Source organism: Syngnathus floridae, chromosome 5 (genome assembly GCF_059516105.1).
Source record: "Syngnathus floridae isolate MCC-2025c chromosome 5, RoL_Sflo_1.0, whole genome shotgun sequence".
Classification (NCBI taxonomy): domain Eukaryota; kingdom Metazoa; phylum Chordata; class Actinopteri; order Syngnathiformes; family Syngnathidae; genus Syngnathus; species Syngnathus floridae.
Window position 1 is genome coordinate 6,034,380 of NC_142417.1, and position 15,466 is coordinate 6,049,845.

At 44.7% G+C, this 15,466-nt stretch overlaps 3 protein-coding genes and 1 long non-coding RNA gene across 7 annotated transcripts; 2 read left to right on the top strand and 2 right to left on the bottom strand.

The window, feature by feature from the left end:
* Window positions 1–272: 272 nt before the first annotated feature.
* Window positions 273–4,475, bottom strand: smyd1b (SET and MYND domain containing 1b). 2 transcript variants are annotated; one of them, XM_088376507.1, is made up of 10 exons: window positions 4,215–4,475; window positions 3,495–3,671; window positions 3,213–3,426; window positions 2,766–2,896; window positions 2,621–2,659; window positions 2,041–2,236; window positions 1,562–1,654; window positions 1,328–1,491; window positions 1,006–1,174; window positions 273–791 (listed from the first exon to the last, which is right to left on the bottom strand). In XM_088376507.1, exons 1-10 carry the CDS (start codon window positions 4,334–4,336, stop codon window positions 627–629), a joined length of 1,470 nt encoding a protein of 489 aa, XP_088232633.1. In that variant the 5' UTR covers window positions 4,337–4,475; the 3' UTR covers window positions 273–626. The 2 variants fall into 2 exon arrangements, with proteins under 2 accessions (XP_088232633.1, XP_088232634.1); XM_088376508.1 differs by lacking the exon at window positions 2,621–2,659.
* LOC148397775 (uncharacterized) lies at window positions 4,319–6,824 on the top strand. 2 transcript variants are annotated; one of them, XR_015858656.1, is made up of 6 exons: window positions 4,319–4,506; window positions 4,710–4,740; window positions 5,173–5,629; window positions 6,108–6,233; window positions 6,315–6,482; window positions 6,613–6,824. It is a non-coding gene; the product is annotated as an uncharacterized LOC148397775 (long non-coding RNA). The 2 variants fall into 2 exon arrangements; XR_015858655.1 differs by having other exon boundaries at window positions 6,315–6,824.
* On the bottom strand, window positions 5,079–8,069 carry sprb (sepiapterin reductase b). Its single transcript, XM_088376509.1, has 5 exons — window positions 7,029–8,069; window positions 6,312–6,434; window positions 6,014–6,245; window positions 5,404–5,691; window positions 5,079–5,261 (listed from the first exon to the last, which is right to left on the bottom strand). Exons 2-5 carry the CDS (start codon window positions 6,408–6,410, stop codon window positions 5,107–5,109), a joined length of 774 nt encoding a protein of 257 aa, XP_088232635.1. The 5' UTR covers window positions 6,411–6,434; window positions 7,029–8,069; the 3' UTR covers window positions 5,079–5,106.
* lzts3b (leucine zipper, putative tumor suppressor family member 3b) lies at window positions 7,513–15,367 on the top strand. Of its 2 annotated transcripts, XM_088376504.1 has the most exons (8): window positions 7,513–7,788; window positions 9,074–9,999; window positions 10,283–10,753; window positions 10,822–10,989; window positions 11,054–11,182; window positions 11,365–11,556; window positions 11,906–12,136; window positions 12,783–15,367. In XM_088376504.1, exons 2-8 carry the CDS (start codon window positions 9,193–9,195, stop codon window positions 13,707–13,709), a joined length of 2,925 nt encoding a protein of 974 aa, XP_088232630.1. In that variant the 5' UTR covers window positions 7,513–7,788; window positions 9,074–9,192; the 3' UTR covers window positions 13,710–15,367. The 2 variants fall into 2 exon arrangements, with proteins under 2 accessions (XP_088232630.1, XP_088232631.1); XM_088376505.1 differs by lacking the exon at window positions 7,513–7,788 and having other exon boundaries at window positions 8,151–9,999.
* The last annotated feature ends 99 nt before the right edge of the window (window positions 15,368–15,466 follow it).

Here is a 15,466-nt window from a genome sequence, read left to right on the forward strand (position 1 = left end):
GTTTGTCGTTTTCCTACTTTGCCAACTACCATGGAATTAACATCACAATGGTATTTTAGTTGGTGCAGATTTTTTTTCTCACCTAGAAAGTACATTTTCCAAATAAGCCATTGCAACATTTAGCAAATGGTATAACTTAAAGACGGACCCCAATGTAGCAGCCATTACTGAGGGATTTTTAGTGCGGTATATTAAAGTGAGGCTACATTGAAATATTCTTCTTCTAGTACTTCCGTGCAAATCTAGATTAAGCCTATACATCCACATTAGAATAACTGTCAAAATTTATTACCAAGTTAAAATATGACCAGATATTTTTATACACAAAGTTTGAGCTGGAGTCACAAATTATCTTAGCATGAGTGAATGGCTGGCTGTCTAGGTTCCCTGATTTTTAACTGTTGGAGTGCACCCCACCTGTCACCCTAATGAAGACTAACTTGACTAAAAATAATTTTCCTATCTCCAAAAGCTGAGTGAATTTAAAATGACCTGTGATTGACTTGCTGTCATGCTGTTAAACTGGAATGCATTAGGGATACACTTCAGTATTGTAATGTGTAATTTTCTGCATGAGGCGTGTGTATGTGGAACTAAGAGAGTGGAACACGGCATTATGTTGTGGTTTATTTTCTCCTGTGGAAAAGATTCTTGATCCCTTCCTCCATGGACTTGGGTTCATGCATCATGGTCATGGGTTTGTTCTTCAGCGCTGCCTCTCTCATGCTGTGGTAGACGTACTCGTTCTGCTTGAACATCCTCAGTTCCATCTCAGTCTGCACGCGCATTGACTGGAAGGTGGGGGAGAGGTGTATGAAGGTAGGTGCGTCACAGCACTACTTTAATCCTAATTTCTCTTTCTCTTCTGATACAGACTTGTTGCTAAATGTGACATTCAGGTTACACAAACTAATGATGAAAAGAAACATTGCTAGATTGAATGATCTGATATCACCAATAATTAAATTTAAGATCAAAATCACAGTGACCTCATTCCTTTCGTACCTCCAAGTCCTTGGTGATGGGATGCGTGGGGCCGTGCGTGACCATGAGAATGGCGTAGGCCTTGCAGATCATCCCGTGGCCTACCTCGATCAGGCCGGCTTGCCAGTGGGTGACTCCCGCTCGCATGGCCGCCATACCGAGGGTCGCGTTGTTGGGGTGGTACAGCTTCCTACCCAAGATTTTACAAAATATTTTGTCTATTCTTGGAATAAATTTGATTTCCTGTTGCATATTTTGAAATATATATAAGCTTATTGAAACAAGCTGCGTCATTATGAATCAACCCGTACTGCTTGGTGCAATAAATAAAATCTCTACATACGTGTAGCCATCCACCATTTTGCGTGCGTATTCGGCAGCTTCCTCAAAGTACTGCAGGTAGGCCTGCACCTCGCTCATGGTGCTCCACATCCTCAGGAGGTAAATGTGCGTGTCGGCCAGGATGGGCTCCGTCTTCTCTATGCACTCCTTGCAGATCTTCACCACCTGAAGGAAGACACAATACAGGATGACAATTGAGTGGCTTCCATCTCAAAGCCTTGATGTGTCGACTCACCTCGTGATAGTCGCCTTTTAATCGGGCCTGATCCATCTTGTCCAGCATCTGATAACAGTAATCTGTGGATTCTTTCACTTGCTCCTCTGACGGCTTTGCAGAGGAGGGATGCCCATGTAAATGTAATGTGACAAAACAAGCATTGGACAAAACTTCTATTGATACGATCGCCTCACCCGGTAGTTTGTACTTTTGACCTTTAACCTGTTTTTGTATTCATTTTTGTTTTTTTAAATACAAAACACGCCGCTGAGTGATTTACAATAAATACCTTTCTGTAGCGTCAGCCGCCATATTTAGCTGTTTGCATTCACAGATAAAAAGGTTAACCCATCTGGAATATTCTTTGCTTTAAATAGCCACCGTGTCTCTTCTCATGTTTCCCTTATCAGAGGTGACTGCTGCCTCTAAACATAGTGTGACTGTTTCAACCAAGTTTACATCCTGCATTCTCAGAGGAGACAAATGGGAAGGCCAACCTTGACGCCATCCTGTTCCCTGCCTCCCATCTTCAGGTCATCCTTGATGCGCTCCTTGCAGTGGTGGCACGTGCAATCGAAGAAGTACTGCGTCTTCAGTAGCCTTCGTCTCTCCTCCGACACATTGATGAAGTCCACGTAGGAGACGGTCAGCTCCTCGCCCTCTGCGATCTTCCCCAACGAGCGCAGCTCAATCCTGAGAGGCGACAAAGAAGTTCTGTCAAAGTGTCGGTCAGCGCACATTTAAGGTTTTATTTGTATTACTGTTTTAGCGGATGATCTTATTATTGGTGTGATGATAAACCCAAATACACAAAGTGGACACAAAGTGGACACAAAGGAGCTTTCGTGTGGATGAGTAAACATATTAGCAGACAAATTAGGAAGATAAAGTCAGCAAATATGATCCACTGATATCATATTTATAGATGCATAGAAAAAGCTTAGCATCTTTACGTGTGTTAGCAGAAAAGTTGGAGGTCACTTCAAAATGACAAAGGTAAGCTGCAATGGAAGAAATTGAACACAAAGTTGTTCATAGACAAACCACACACACAATTTAGACTAAGAGGTAACGCACCTCCGTTGAGAATGATACAAAGTATTCACAGCTGACTGACTGAAAGACAGTTTTACAGACACACGCGCACACATAACACAAGGTCACGTTGAAACCGGACAGTCCCAGTAAGTGTTAAGCAGAGGCACCAGATGGATTGACTCACTTGCCGTGGTTGAGGATGACACTGCAGTTGGGCCAGCAATCGTGATTGACTAGGCACAAATTGGGGAACAGGCCCACCCCCACGGCCTGAAGGCCCCGTTGGTCGCTCACAGTGAAGCCGTTACAGTTAATCTGTACGTAGAACAGTCAAAGTATATTTTTTAACATATTTATTATTATCCCGTTAGCACTTAGCAGCGTAGCCTCCTAATCGTTCTTGTTTGCATGTTGTAAATAGTTCACATTTATGGTTCATTGAACCAGCACTTAACAGCTATTAAAAGTTTACGAGTGAGTTTATTCTGTTGGTCTGTCTTGTATGGAAATTACTTTCACATTGCTTTTTATGATTGCCAACTTCTGTACAGTTATCACTCCATCAGCACACATCATCAAAACAATCTTGGAGTTGTGTCAATGGTGAAATAAAAAACACATCAGCGCTCACCAGTCCAAAAACATGCGAGATGACTTCGCTTGTGTGCTGCTTGCAGTTACGAGGCCAGTAGTCGAGGAAATTGTGGACATCCACTTTGAACTCCTTCAGATCGTCTTCTGGCATGTCTTCGATGTGGTCCTCCAGCTGGTCCAGCGTGGTCAGCTGCGTGTCGGACACCACGTCGCCGTCTTTGTCCAGACGCCACATGATGCGAGCGACCAAGCTGTACCGAGGGGACAACCATACACATTGACATCCTCACCTATGTTAAATTCAGTGTTCTCAACTCACCGGATGTTCTCGTTGGGCGCTTTACCGAAGTTTTTGATGGCGGAACATTCTTGCTTGTGTTCAGCCCAGCCGGCTCGCTGGCAAGTACGGTCGCAGTAGTGAGAGAACTTGCATTGGCCGCATCGCTGCAGTTTGTCTTGTCTGCGGAAACAGCTGTGGCAGATGCGCTCTGCAAGACTGAGTAGTACAGTACGGATAGTTTTAGAATGTGTTCAGGTTGAGGGTATTAGGGAAACAAAGACTAAATAAATAGTAAAATAGTAAATAGTAAAATAGAAAAAAAATTCAAAATGAAATAAAATGAAAACAAAAATGCTTTTTTTAAAAGAAACTGAAAATTCCTTGTTAAGTATATGAAACTAACTACAACTATAATTTTAGCAATAAAATAATTTGTTTTCCATTGTGTGACTTAAAAAAACTAAAACTAATTTAAAAATAAATTTAAAAAATAATTAAACAAAAAAGAAAAACTAATATAAACTAACAAGCCTGGTCTGGAAAATGATTAAAATTAACTGAATCTATTCATTTATTCATAGTTCAGGTCCACATACATTCATCTCTACCGGTATCAACATTTATGCATTAATCTGGAAGTGATCTGAAATTTTTGAAAAACTTGACATTGTCTCTCCAAATGCAGTGGAAGACCTTATTCTAGAACACAAGTTAAATTAATAAAATATATTGTATGACTCCCTCCCCCAAAGCTCTTACCTGTCAAAGACAACAGCTGCGAGGCTGGGCTCGGAAAAAATAACGTCCCCGGCCCAAAATTCCTTGTTAGCTTTCAGGCCCCTCCCCTTTCCAGGTGAGTCAAATATTGTCATATTCTCCATGGCTGTGGCACTGTTTCCTGGAATGCTTGAGCACAGACGGAGGAGGAGGACGACAAGAGCGTCTTGCTGCTGGCGGTTGACTAAGTGGTCAGTTAGGGGCTGGCTCGCTTCATAATCCCAAACACCAATCGTCTTCTTTTAGAAGGACAACTGCACATTGCCTGGCAAAGGTACGAAAATAGCCAGCAACTTGTTGAGCTGGACCACCAATGCACCGAACGTAGGTTGCAGTACAAATGCGACATCTCGGTCGGAAACGTTTGTCAACGTAGCTTCAAATCGAATCAGAATTCCTCTGTAATTCGCTCTCACTCTAAAAACCATTCAGGTTAGTTTGTTTTTTTTCATGGATGGATGCGTGTCAATTTAACAGGCAGGAAGACCCCCATGGCTCCCATGACTTGGTAGGTGCCATGTCCCTCAGGGTTATTTTTGGCCCTCACTTGTTTCTGTCTGTCAAGAATCCGAGGTGATGTTGGACAGCTGCGAGAAAATTCACGCACACACATCCTATAGACCCGCCCTCCAAAAAGTTTGACTTCACTATTTGTGCTTTCTAATACACACAGACACACACACACACAAGCATAAACTATTTTTAACTACTCCACTCATAAGACTTTTTCGCTGTGCATAAAACTTATTTTATTGTTAGCAATGCTCAAGGGCCCACCACGTTTCATGTTTAGCTATACAGACACGACCCAAAGCATTTTATGTATGTCGCGTAAATAGCCGGAAAATGAAGCCAAAGATATATTCTGTTGCGATTACAATTGAAAGAAGTCAATTTGTGAGCCTGTGGCAAAATCATTGTCTAAAAGAAGTCTCATTAGCTTGGTTGCAGATTCATGACATGGGTGCAGATGATACTGGATGCCGGTCAATCTTCGAATATCCTCCTGCATCTCTGTGTCCATTGGTCCTGGAAGAAGAAAAGACAAACTTCTTAAAATGCATTATACGATAGAAACCTTTAGAAAAAACACAATGAAATGATAAATCACAAAATAGAGGAGAAACATTGCATTTTTTTTCTTACTGGCCAAATTTAAGTGCGCACGTACCTGGTGAGTAGCTGAGCACTTTGACATTAGGATTCTCAGCTGCCAGCACCCTGAACATCATCTCCCTGGCTGCTTTGGCGGTGCAGTAGAGCACCCAGGAGGGCATCGGCTGCACAGCAAAGATTGAGGAGCAGTTGACCACGCTCCACCGCAGTCCAGCGCGCGGTGGAAAGGCCTGCAACACTCCCGCGGTCAGCGCCAGCATGGAGCTAATGTTCAAGGCCAGGTAGGAATTGACCCGGTCGAGGTCAGTGAAGTTCTCAAACGGAGAGATGTCACCCAATGAGGCTGGTGGAGAGAAGAAACATGTCTGTACTGAATTGTTATCTTCTCAGCAAAAAACATTCAAACTAGGTCATGATTGGGCTTTCCGCATGGGAGTGACTCAAAACTTACTGTAAGAGGAAACAAAATAGCTCAAGAAAAAGCATAGTAAGGTCATGGATGGGTTCAAAATCCAGACCTCAAGACAGTATAAAACCTGTAGAGGCAGCTGAAGCTTTCAAGAGTTTTTCTAAGACGAAGTGGGTCATAATCCCTTGCACCTTTTTCTCTTATAAAGAAAAATGCATTGAAAACGACAGTACAGAAAACGTGCGTGGGGTCTCACCGGCGTTATTGATAAGAAGCACGTGGTCTATTTCTTTGAGACTCTGCTGTCTTGCCATGTCCACGGTGATTTCCACGCCGTCTTTTGTGCCCAGATCTGCTGCCGTACAGTAAATGGTCACGTCCTGGATGTCCTTGAGGATTTGCAGCAGTTCATCCTTCAACTGCTGGAGCAAAAGCGTGGAGCGAGCCACCAGCAGCAACACGGAGCCCGGCTTGAGGTAGTCTGCCACCTGGGGAAACAAGTGACATTGTCCTTCTCTTATGTTTTCTTTCCAACCAACATGCTGACTACTTACAAGGTTCGCAAGTGCCCGTCCGAATCCTTTGGAAGCTCCTGTGATGATGCACATGCACCTTCCCAAAGTGGTTCCATTTGCGTGAAGAACTCCAGACATTACTCCCAAGTTGAATTGCTAAAGCTGAAATGAAAGAGCGGATTTGGGAGAGGAGAAATACTCGTGTTGAATGTGAGCCTTGCGGTACTTTTATAAGCTCCCAAGAACGGGCATTTCATGGCCTCCATTTGCCAGTGAAAATACGTAAACTTGGCTAGATTTTACATCGGGAACTAATGTAATATTTCACGTTAAATTGCAGCATTTGCAGGGTCCTGAGTTGAACTACATGGAAATACACAATTTTTCACGCATATCAAGGAAGAAAATAAAAACCCACACCACAATGGATCGCTCTGGACGTTTTCCCCCCAATATCCAACAATCGGGACTTTGTTGAGTGGGAAAGCAATAGAATTCTGAAAAAATCTTGAAATTTTTTTCAGCAAAACAAAAGAGCCAGACGAACAAAATTATCATAACAGAAAAACACAGTATAATATAGCCTAAGATCACATATCTATTGTACCTCTTTCTTTCTATCACGCGGCAGCATTATCTGGTAATTATATCCTGAAATGAACCACGAGAATTCTAAAAAGTGAGGGAAATTACAAACTAAATCTTGATTCTGTTGTCCAAGAAAGAATATATTCTCTGAACCATGCAGAAACTCACATGACAAGGACTCAGATCCCTAAAGAGCCGGATTTTAAAGATTATGGCGCCCTCTTGTGGCCAACTGAAACAAAAACACCCGTGTTGAAAGTATGCAGCATTTTCTATGCAAATTTGCTATTACGTCATTGTGGTTACATTCCTGTAAAAGTGCAGATGTAATATCTTTGTTTTGTTATGTTTTCAATATTCAGTCATTTCAAATATTTCAAAATATTTTTCACGACCTCCACACTTCTGAACTTTTCATGAGGTACACTCGTAACATTTAATACAGAAATGGGGAACCTAAGACCTGAGCCATTCAATCCAGGGGAGCCCTTAATCAAAATAAGAACTGTTGGTAAAAAAAAATATTAGTAAATGCCTCTTTGCAGCCACAAAGACAAAACGTTGTCGCCACTGCAGTTGAAATTTAGGTAGACCTCCCTAATCTTCCCTCAAACCGATTTCTATCTCCATCCAATCCATCCAGCTCCACGTCCATCCAGGCAATTCTCCCGAGGGAGAGCACCGACTGGCCGGATGCCAAAAGGGGGCGTTTGCATCATGCAGCCAGAGGGGCGGGTCCAGAGGTGGGTGTGTGTCTCTCAGCTGATGCGCGTATCAACCGAGCGACTCCATCATCAGCATCCGACGCTGACAGCGGTCGAAGACGGCATCCCCAGCTGCACCGACGCGCGGCGGCATCGCACGATGATCGCGGCCCGCGAGATGCGGCACTGACAGCGGAACAACAACGGGGAGCCTGCAGAAAATAGTGAGTATCGTTTATGACGACGGAACGCATCGCGAGGGTTGCTGTGCACAGTCGCTTGGAGGTGGGGAGGGGTAAAACAAAACAAAAAAAAATGGATTATAATCATAGTAATCAAAAGGCGCTGCGTTTGAACGTCCGCCCATGTTAACGAGGCCCGTGGATTTGAGTCGGGGTTTAGGATGGCGAGGAGGATTCCACGCGCGGCTGCAGCCACGGGGCCTAGTGAGTGCGTGGAAGCGCGGTGCAATGAGGGCTCGATGCGGATGCTGCTATAAAGCCGCCCTTGCCGCCCAGGGATGCAGAGAAAAGAGGGAGTGAGAGAGGGGGCGGGGGGGGGGGTCGTGAGGGGAGAGGGCCACAGAGGCACCTACCTATAAGACACACATTCGACTACTACGACGACTACTACTACTCGTTCTACTGCTACTACTGCTACAGTCACCCTAGAGGAAGTAATGTATCTAACATTCATACTTGTTTATAATCTGTACATGTTTGTGTGTGAGTTCCACTCAGCTATCATAATATTAGGTACACCTGCATCACCCTCACGTATAAGGTGTTATTATCTATTGGAAGCACATCTCAGGATGATGCAGTGCTGTTGGACACCACTGCAAACTATAATCATAAGAATAGGCATGTTGTTGGAAATGATGGCTCTTAGATAGAATGAAATAAAAATATGTTTTGTTATTTTTGCATAGGCAGTTACTAAAAAGGTCATTTTGGATCATTGTTTTACTTTTTGTTTTATGAAAAAGTGCTGAAGCGTATGATTATATAGATGTTGTTGTATGTTTACAGTTGTGCCAATAAGTTTACATACGCTGGCAGAATTTGTGGAATATGTCGCTAACTTCTTAGCATGCCAATGGGCCCCCATTTCATGGAAACTTTAGATGACATCTGACATGGCGTGTTCATTTGAAGATAAATTGAATTTTTAATTCCGATGCTACAGATGATAGTAGTAAATGATCCTGGGAAAAACTGGCTAATATTCATTTTAGTTTAGTATGTTAGCATGCTGCTATGAGTGAGAATGTGGCTAAGATTTTTTGCCCCGTTGCCAAATATCTGCAGGACTGCCTGTGTCATGGCAAAAACATGTTTTGAGGAAAATTTCCATCAAATGTCACATGACAACTTGGAACCTATAAGGATGCAGTTTAATTTTATTCGGTCAACACCAAGCGAATTTTCTCTGCTCACCATTTAGTCGAATCCTATTAAAGCAATAACAATATTGTATAACACCTCTCATTTCTCTGTGTTCCTCTAGTGTTTGTGCCCCCACTACCTGCATTAGGTTGTGATGACCCACACTGCATCCAAATGTTTCTGTGACCCTCCCCAAACCTGACTCCTAACCTCTAACCCCTGACCTTTGACCCCCTCACTATGGGCAGTGTTGGCAGTGGGGTGGCAGGAGAGCAGGAATTTGCCATGAAGTCCGTAGGCACGAGGACCACGCTGCCCCGGGCTCCACCTCTTTCGCGCCGTTGCCCCGGCGACCGCAGCTGCAGCGCAGAGCGTCTGCCCCGGCCCCCCGCGACTATATCTGACGGGACGGCCTCTAGCGACGAGCGAGGGAGCGTTAGTATCGGCACCGCCACCTGTACCGACCGGCCCACTGAAACGGCCTCCACCACCAACACGGAATGTACCATGGCGGCGCCCAACAACAACAGCCAGCTGGAGTGCGGCAACGCGGCCCTCAGGAGGGAGTGGGAGAGGGAAAGGCAACGAGAACGGGGTAGAGACAGGGACCGGGACCGAGACTGGGACCGGGAGAGGTTGGATAGGGAACGAGAGCGGGAGAGGAATCGGGAGAGAGAGCGGGAGCGGGTGGAGAGAGAAAGACTGGAACGAGAGCGGGAGAGGGAACGGGAGAGAGCCCGAGAGAGGGAGAGGGAGCGGATCGAGAGGGAGAAGATCGAAAGGGAGCGGGAGCGAGAACGGGAACGAGAGAGGGAGCGGGAACGAGAGAGGCTGGAGGGGGAGCGACTGGAACGGGAGAGAGAGATGCAGGCCGCGGGTCTGGATGTCTGCGGGAACGTCGTGGGCCGAGGAGCCAACGAGAAGAACAGTGTTGGGGTGAACCAGCATCAGCACAGAGAGATGGTAGCCGCCAGAACCGACGGTGAAAATAACCCAGCGGGACACAACCCGCCCAAAATCATGGCGGTGTCGGGAAAACTGGAGCAGGTACTTGCGAATACCCTCTTTTCTCTCGCTCTTGATTCAACTGAAGCTTCGTCCATCCATTTCTCTCCCACACTGCAAAAAACAGCCTTGAGAAACAGGAACAAAGCAATGGCATGCGGAATTTATGTATATCACTTCGTTTTGGCAAAATTGTAGGCCGGTACAGCAGGAAAATTGGACTTGGCAAGAATTCTTAAAATGGAAGTCCAGTAGTCAAAAATTGTCTTATCTTATAGTCGCTGATGAATATATTAATTTCATCCTCCCACTATCTATTTCCCAGGCAATGCAGAGAGACACCGGTCTTGTCCGTCCCTCCGCCTTCAAACCGGTGGTTCCGAAGAGTTTCCACTCCATGCAGAACCTCGTGGGCCAGGCAGGCGGGGCTGGGAGCGAGGGCAAAAGCGAGGCGAGGGCCGAAGGCTTCTGTGAGGGGAGAGGTGGCAGGAGAGGCAGGGATGGTGGCGGGGGGGAGTCAGGAGAAGTGCCGGAGGCCCTGCTCCTGGACCAGGAAAGCCCGGTGAGGGTCACCAGAGGTGAGGGAGTGGGAAACCCTAATGAGGTGGTTCAGGGGGGGATGTCCGACTCAGGCAGGAACTCTTTGACCAGCCTGCCCACCTACACGGGTTCGGGCTCTGGTTGTGGACCTCCGGCCGTACTTGGGCCGCTTAGTGCTTCCACAAGCCACATCAACAGGTTGGGCATGGCCGGTGCTGCAGCGGGCTTGGACAAGATGGAGAAGCCCGGCTACCAGGTAGGCACTCCTACATACATGCATGATGTGGCATCACTATCAAATGCACTTTTTGATTTTATCTCCAGAACGGGCTTTGTGCCTCAGACAGTGGTCGATCTTCATCAGGGAAGAGCTCCTCGTCCTATCAGAGGCTGAGTCACATGAGTGACGCACCCGGACCGTTACGGCCCTCCCCTTCCTCGGATGACATCATCCAGGACCTGGAGGACCGCTTATGGGAGAAAGAGCAAGAGGTCAGTATTTGCATGACTTATTTTACACTTTATAATATTTCCCTATTTCTTCCTCGACCACTAGGTGCAGCACATGCGCCGCAACCTGGACCAAAGCGAAGCTGCCATTATTCAGGTGTTTGAGGAGAAGCAGCGAGTATGGGAGCGACAAATGGACGAGCTGAGACAGAACTACGCCTCGCGCTTGCAGCAGGTGACCTGATTTCTGATTTCCAACCATTGTCTGTAAAATATTGCTGCATGTTTTCTTCTATTCCACATGTGCAAACTATTGAACATGTTGACTTACAGTACGTAGCTGTACATGCTAATGTCATGAAAACCCAAACTCAACTTCATCAATATCACGCACATAAAATGAATATTTATCGACAGGTTACGCGGCGTGCACAGCGTTCGCAGACCGCCCTGCAGGCCCAGATAACCCGTTTGTCCCAAGACAAGAGAAGACTCCAGGAGGAGATGGCAGCCCTACTTGCCCAGCGAGAAGAGCTGGAGAGAAAATGTCTGGATTACAGGAAGGAGCAAGCTGACATATTGCCACGTCTGGAGGAGACCAAGTGGGAGGTGAGATACAGTATGAGCACTTGAACCAAATGAAGTGCAACCTGCAAAGTTGAATGCAGTCACAGTCTGTACAGTTTAATTTGTAAGATATAATTTTAACTTGATATACAATTTTAAATTGAGATATAATTTTAATTGGTTTCATTACCATGCTTAACATTTCTCAAATCATCCTTCATAATTAAAACAAATGGAAATGCCATTAATATGTTCCACTCCACCTCAAAAAATAATTAAAAAAATATGTTTTTGTTTTGTTTTTTATAAAGAAAACTGCGCTGCAGAATGTTTTACATTTTAAAAACTATATAGAATTAGACAGTAACATAAAAACTCACCCTTGACGCAGGTGTGTCAGAAGGCCGGCGAGATCTCCTTGCTGAAGCAGCAGCTGAGAGAAAGTCAAGCTGAGGTGACGCAGCGGGCCGGAGAGATGGTGGCTCTCAGGGGCCAGCTCAAGGAGCTCAACGCCCAGCTGAGGGAGCAGGAGGAGGCCATGCTCGGACTGAAAGAGTCCTACAGCTCCAAGAGTCTGGAGTTGGAGAAGTGCGAGGCGGACCTGAGGAGGACTCTGTCCGAGGCCAGTTCCAAATTTGTTTCCTCTTCTGGCATGGAAAACAAGCATAAAAATTGAGCTCTTTATGTGCAAAATTGAATTTAATAGCAAGTTATCAACTATGAAGATACTGAAAAGGAGTGAAGAGAATAAAGCACAGAAATATAATTTCCAATAAGTGCAACTAGATGTAGAAGGGTTCCAGTAAATCCAAATAAGTGAAATTCTAATCCGCAAAATCCATGTTGGGAAGGAGTATCGGGAGTATGTCGAAGTGGGGGATGAACAACATTCAGGAAAAGCCAAAACAATTTCAGGTTTTTGTGCCGGATGAGCTTATAAGAAGCTTACGTAGATAAAATATGCATATTTTATGTAATAGCTTGAGGTTCATGGAAATTAAGAAAAAGTGTCTTAAAAATCCATCAATTTTCAGCTGTTTTTTTTAACAGAGAGAAACTACAAACATCATACAAAAGTTTCAAAAAAATGATTTACAAATTATTTACAAATAACATTTTTGTTCATTGATCTGTGCCAGTGAGAGACGCACAAGTGATAGGCAGAACAATTAAATGCTTTTTGCCATTTCAACACAAACAAAGCACCTTCAAATCACACGTGGCCCCAAAAATTAATAAACAATGTGTTTGATTTTTTTTTCCTCCAGGTTTCCATCCTCCGAGAGAAGCTTGGTGTTTTCGAGGCAGAGGTCTTGAGTTTAAAACGAGCCCTGAATGAAGTCAGCAGAGGAGCCGAGGTTGTCATGAGCCCAAATTTAGCCGCCGCGGGCCTTTTGCCACCCTGGGGAATGGTCCACTGCCCGCGAACTCCCGGTGATCAATCGACCAACTCGCTCCCCCCCACGGCCGACACCCTGCTGAGTCTTCAGAGTGATGAAGCCAAAGCTCAGAGGCAGGAGGCTCAGAGGCAGCAACGAGAAGAAGCGCAGTGGCAACAGCAGCAGCGTCAGGACGCGCACGCGCAGCAGGAAATGCAGATGCGGCAGGACGCTCACCTACGCCATGAAGCCCAACTCCGCCAGGACGCTCACCTCCGCCACGAGGCCCAGTTGCGCCACGAAGCCCAGCTCTGTCAGGAAGCCCAACAGCGGCAGCAGGAAGCTCACTGGGATGAAGCGGGCGAGCTGCGCAGACAGCTGGAGCAGCTTCAAGCCGCCTTGCGCCTCGAGCGACAGCAACGCGAGCGCCAAGCCCTCAACTTCGACCAGGAGCGACACACCTGGCAGGACGAGAAAGAGCGGGTGCTGAAATACCAAGCCCAACTGCAGCTAAGCTACGTGGAGACCCTGCAGAAGAATCAGGCTTTGGAGAAACGCATGAGCCAACTGGGGAACAAACCCAGCGTCGCGTGCACCGTTCCCACCACCACTGTCACCAACACCTCCCCGTCCTCCTCCTCCGGTTCGCCACCACCGCAATCCCTCTCGGCTCTGTCTCCTCAACCGCCTCCATCCCTCACCCTCACCCTGTCCCCGCCCTGCGAAGACCAGAAGGGTCCGCCTTCTCTCCACCAACTTGCCCCTCCTTGGGCAGGACCTTCACGCCTGGAGAGGATAGAGTCCACTGAAATTTAAGAACACATTCAGGGAAACGCTCCTCAAAATGCCCACTGACGCAAGACCACATCACATCGTACTGTAAGAGCATTTCAACTGACCACACAAAAAAACACAATATTTGAAGATACAAGTAAGACGATCAAAACAGAAAGTATATCAATTTTTAGACAGCCTTCCTCCAGGACAACAAACTGACAATGTTTAGGTGACAGCACTAACACAGCGGTCGTTTATTTCATTCCCGTGCCAGGAAAAAAAAAAAAGGACCAAGACAATCAGGGATATTGTCAGAAATTGCAACAACAGTATTATCATTATTATTATCATGCGATATTTATTATTCATTGTAAGTCTGTGTCAGTCGTATAATGTACAAGTAGAACTAGTGGTCAGAGTGTGTGACGTTAACCTGCATTTTTGGCCAGAGAGCGCCTTACTCCATCGTTTCCAGCATGTGTACGAGAAATAGTCGTGCTGGGGTTAAAAAAAAAAAAAATACAAGTGTGAATTCAATTTTCAGTGCTTTGATTATATATATGTCTATATAGGTCAATCACTTATTTCTCATTCGGCGACATCACACTGGACTTTTATCATTGAAGTCACTTTTCATTTCATGCACAATGTCCAACATGCGTGAGTCAAACATATCCTCAGATACAACAGAGCTTATATTTTCTCAAATAATACTATTAATAATAAATTGAATATATGTTGAGCTGATAATCAACCCAATCCAAATAATGAGTTTGAAGCGTTTACCTTCACCTGCGGTGACTAAAACTGAACGCTAGTGGTCAGTGTTGATCCATAATGGTGCTCCGAGATGACTTTCTTTCCTCCTTAAACTGTAAGACAGTGGAAAGAAATGAATGGAAAGCACACCTTCTCAATTAGTCAGGAAATAAATCCCAAAGTGAAAAAAAAATAGAGAATGTATGATAAACAAGAAATGAATTCTTATAGTTCTAGATTGTACATGTGTGTGTGTGTGAATGAGAGAAAGTGTGCGTGTGTGCCAGTTTCTAAAGACGATAGAGGGACTAGTGGCAATACTGCAAGTAAATCTATATTAAGAAAGAATTATTTCATTTTTTTGAGGACAGTAGAATGAACATGGAGGGAAGTAGGTGTTAGAGTTTGTGCATCTGATTGCATAGTTTATTTGGACTGAACAATGGGAGAATTCAGCCTAACTGCACTACATCATGTCCATGCAGTTGACATGTACATTAGAATCCAGTGTGAATATCATGGCTTTTATATGTGGTGTACATGCCAGCATACAAAGATGTTGCTCAAGAATATTAACGTATCGCTAGGGTATCACATATAGTACGATCATCTTTATTACTGTTATTATAAATGACAAAGAAAATGTGCCATTGAGTTTTCCTTTGTGTTTTTTTTAACTGTGTAGATAGCCTATTGGCCTATCATATGGAGGTGTAACCATAGCAACCTTGTCCCCAAAAAAGAGAAAAGATGCTCCTTTTGATGTAGGTGATAAATGTAGTTGCCATATTGCATAACTGTTTAGAGAGCAAAATCAATTTTATACATGTTTCAAGTTTATTGTTTATAGTTATGTTATTAGTATTGTTCTGGCTTGATTACAACCACATCTTTGTTAAGATCAGATGACTGAATAAACGTGAATAATTCAGCTCTAATTGTGGGACATTGTAGTCCTTTTTATTGTGGTTTTTATTTATTTAAATTAAGGAGATCAAGTATTGAAATTGGTTCAAAGTAGATTGGAACTGGTGAAA

Coding starts and splice junctions, on each gene's coding strand:
- sprb (XM_088376509.1), bottom strand. CDS start 6,410: ATGTCTGGAGTTCTTCACGCAAATGGAACCACTTTGGGAAGGTGCATG. Junction 6,246..6,311: donor GACGGGCACTTGCGAACCTT/GTAAGTAGTCAG, acceptor TTGTTTCCCCAG/GTGGCAGACTACCTCAAGCC. Junction 5,262..5,403: donor AGTGCTCAGCTACTCACCAG/GTACGTGCGCAC, acceptor TTCTTCTTCCAG/GACCAATGGACACAGAGATG.
- lzts3b (XM_088376504.1), top strand. CDS start 9,193: ATGGGCAGTGTTGGCAGTGGGGTGGCAGGAGAGCAGGAATTTGCCATG. Junction 10,000..10,282: donor TGTCGGGAAAACTGGAGCAG/GTACTTGCGAAT, acceptor TCTATTTCCCAG/GCAATGCAGAGAGACACCGG. Junction 12,137..12,782: donor TGAGGAGGACTCTGTCCGAG/GCCAGTTCCAAA, acceptor TTTTTCCTCCAG/GTTTCCATCCTCCGAGAGAA.
- smyd1b (XM_088376507.1), bottom strand. CDS start 4,336: ATGGAGAATATGACAATATTTGACTCACCTGGAAAGGGGAGGGGCCTG. Junction 2,660..2,765: donor GTCATCCTCAACCACGGCAA/GTGAGTCAATCC, acceptor ACTGTCTTTCAG/TCAGTCAGCTGTGAATACTT. Junction 1,175..1,327: donor AAAATGGTGGATGGCTACAC/GTATGTAGAGAT, acceptor AATCTTGGGTAG/GAAGCTGTACCACCCCAACA.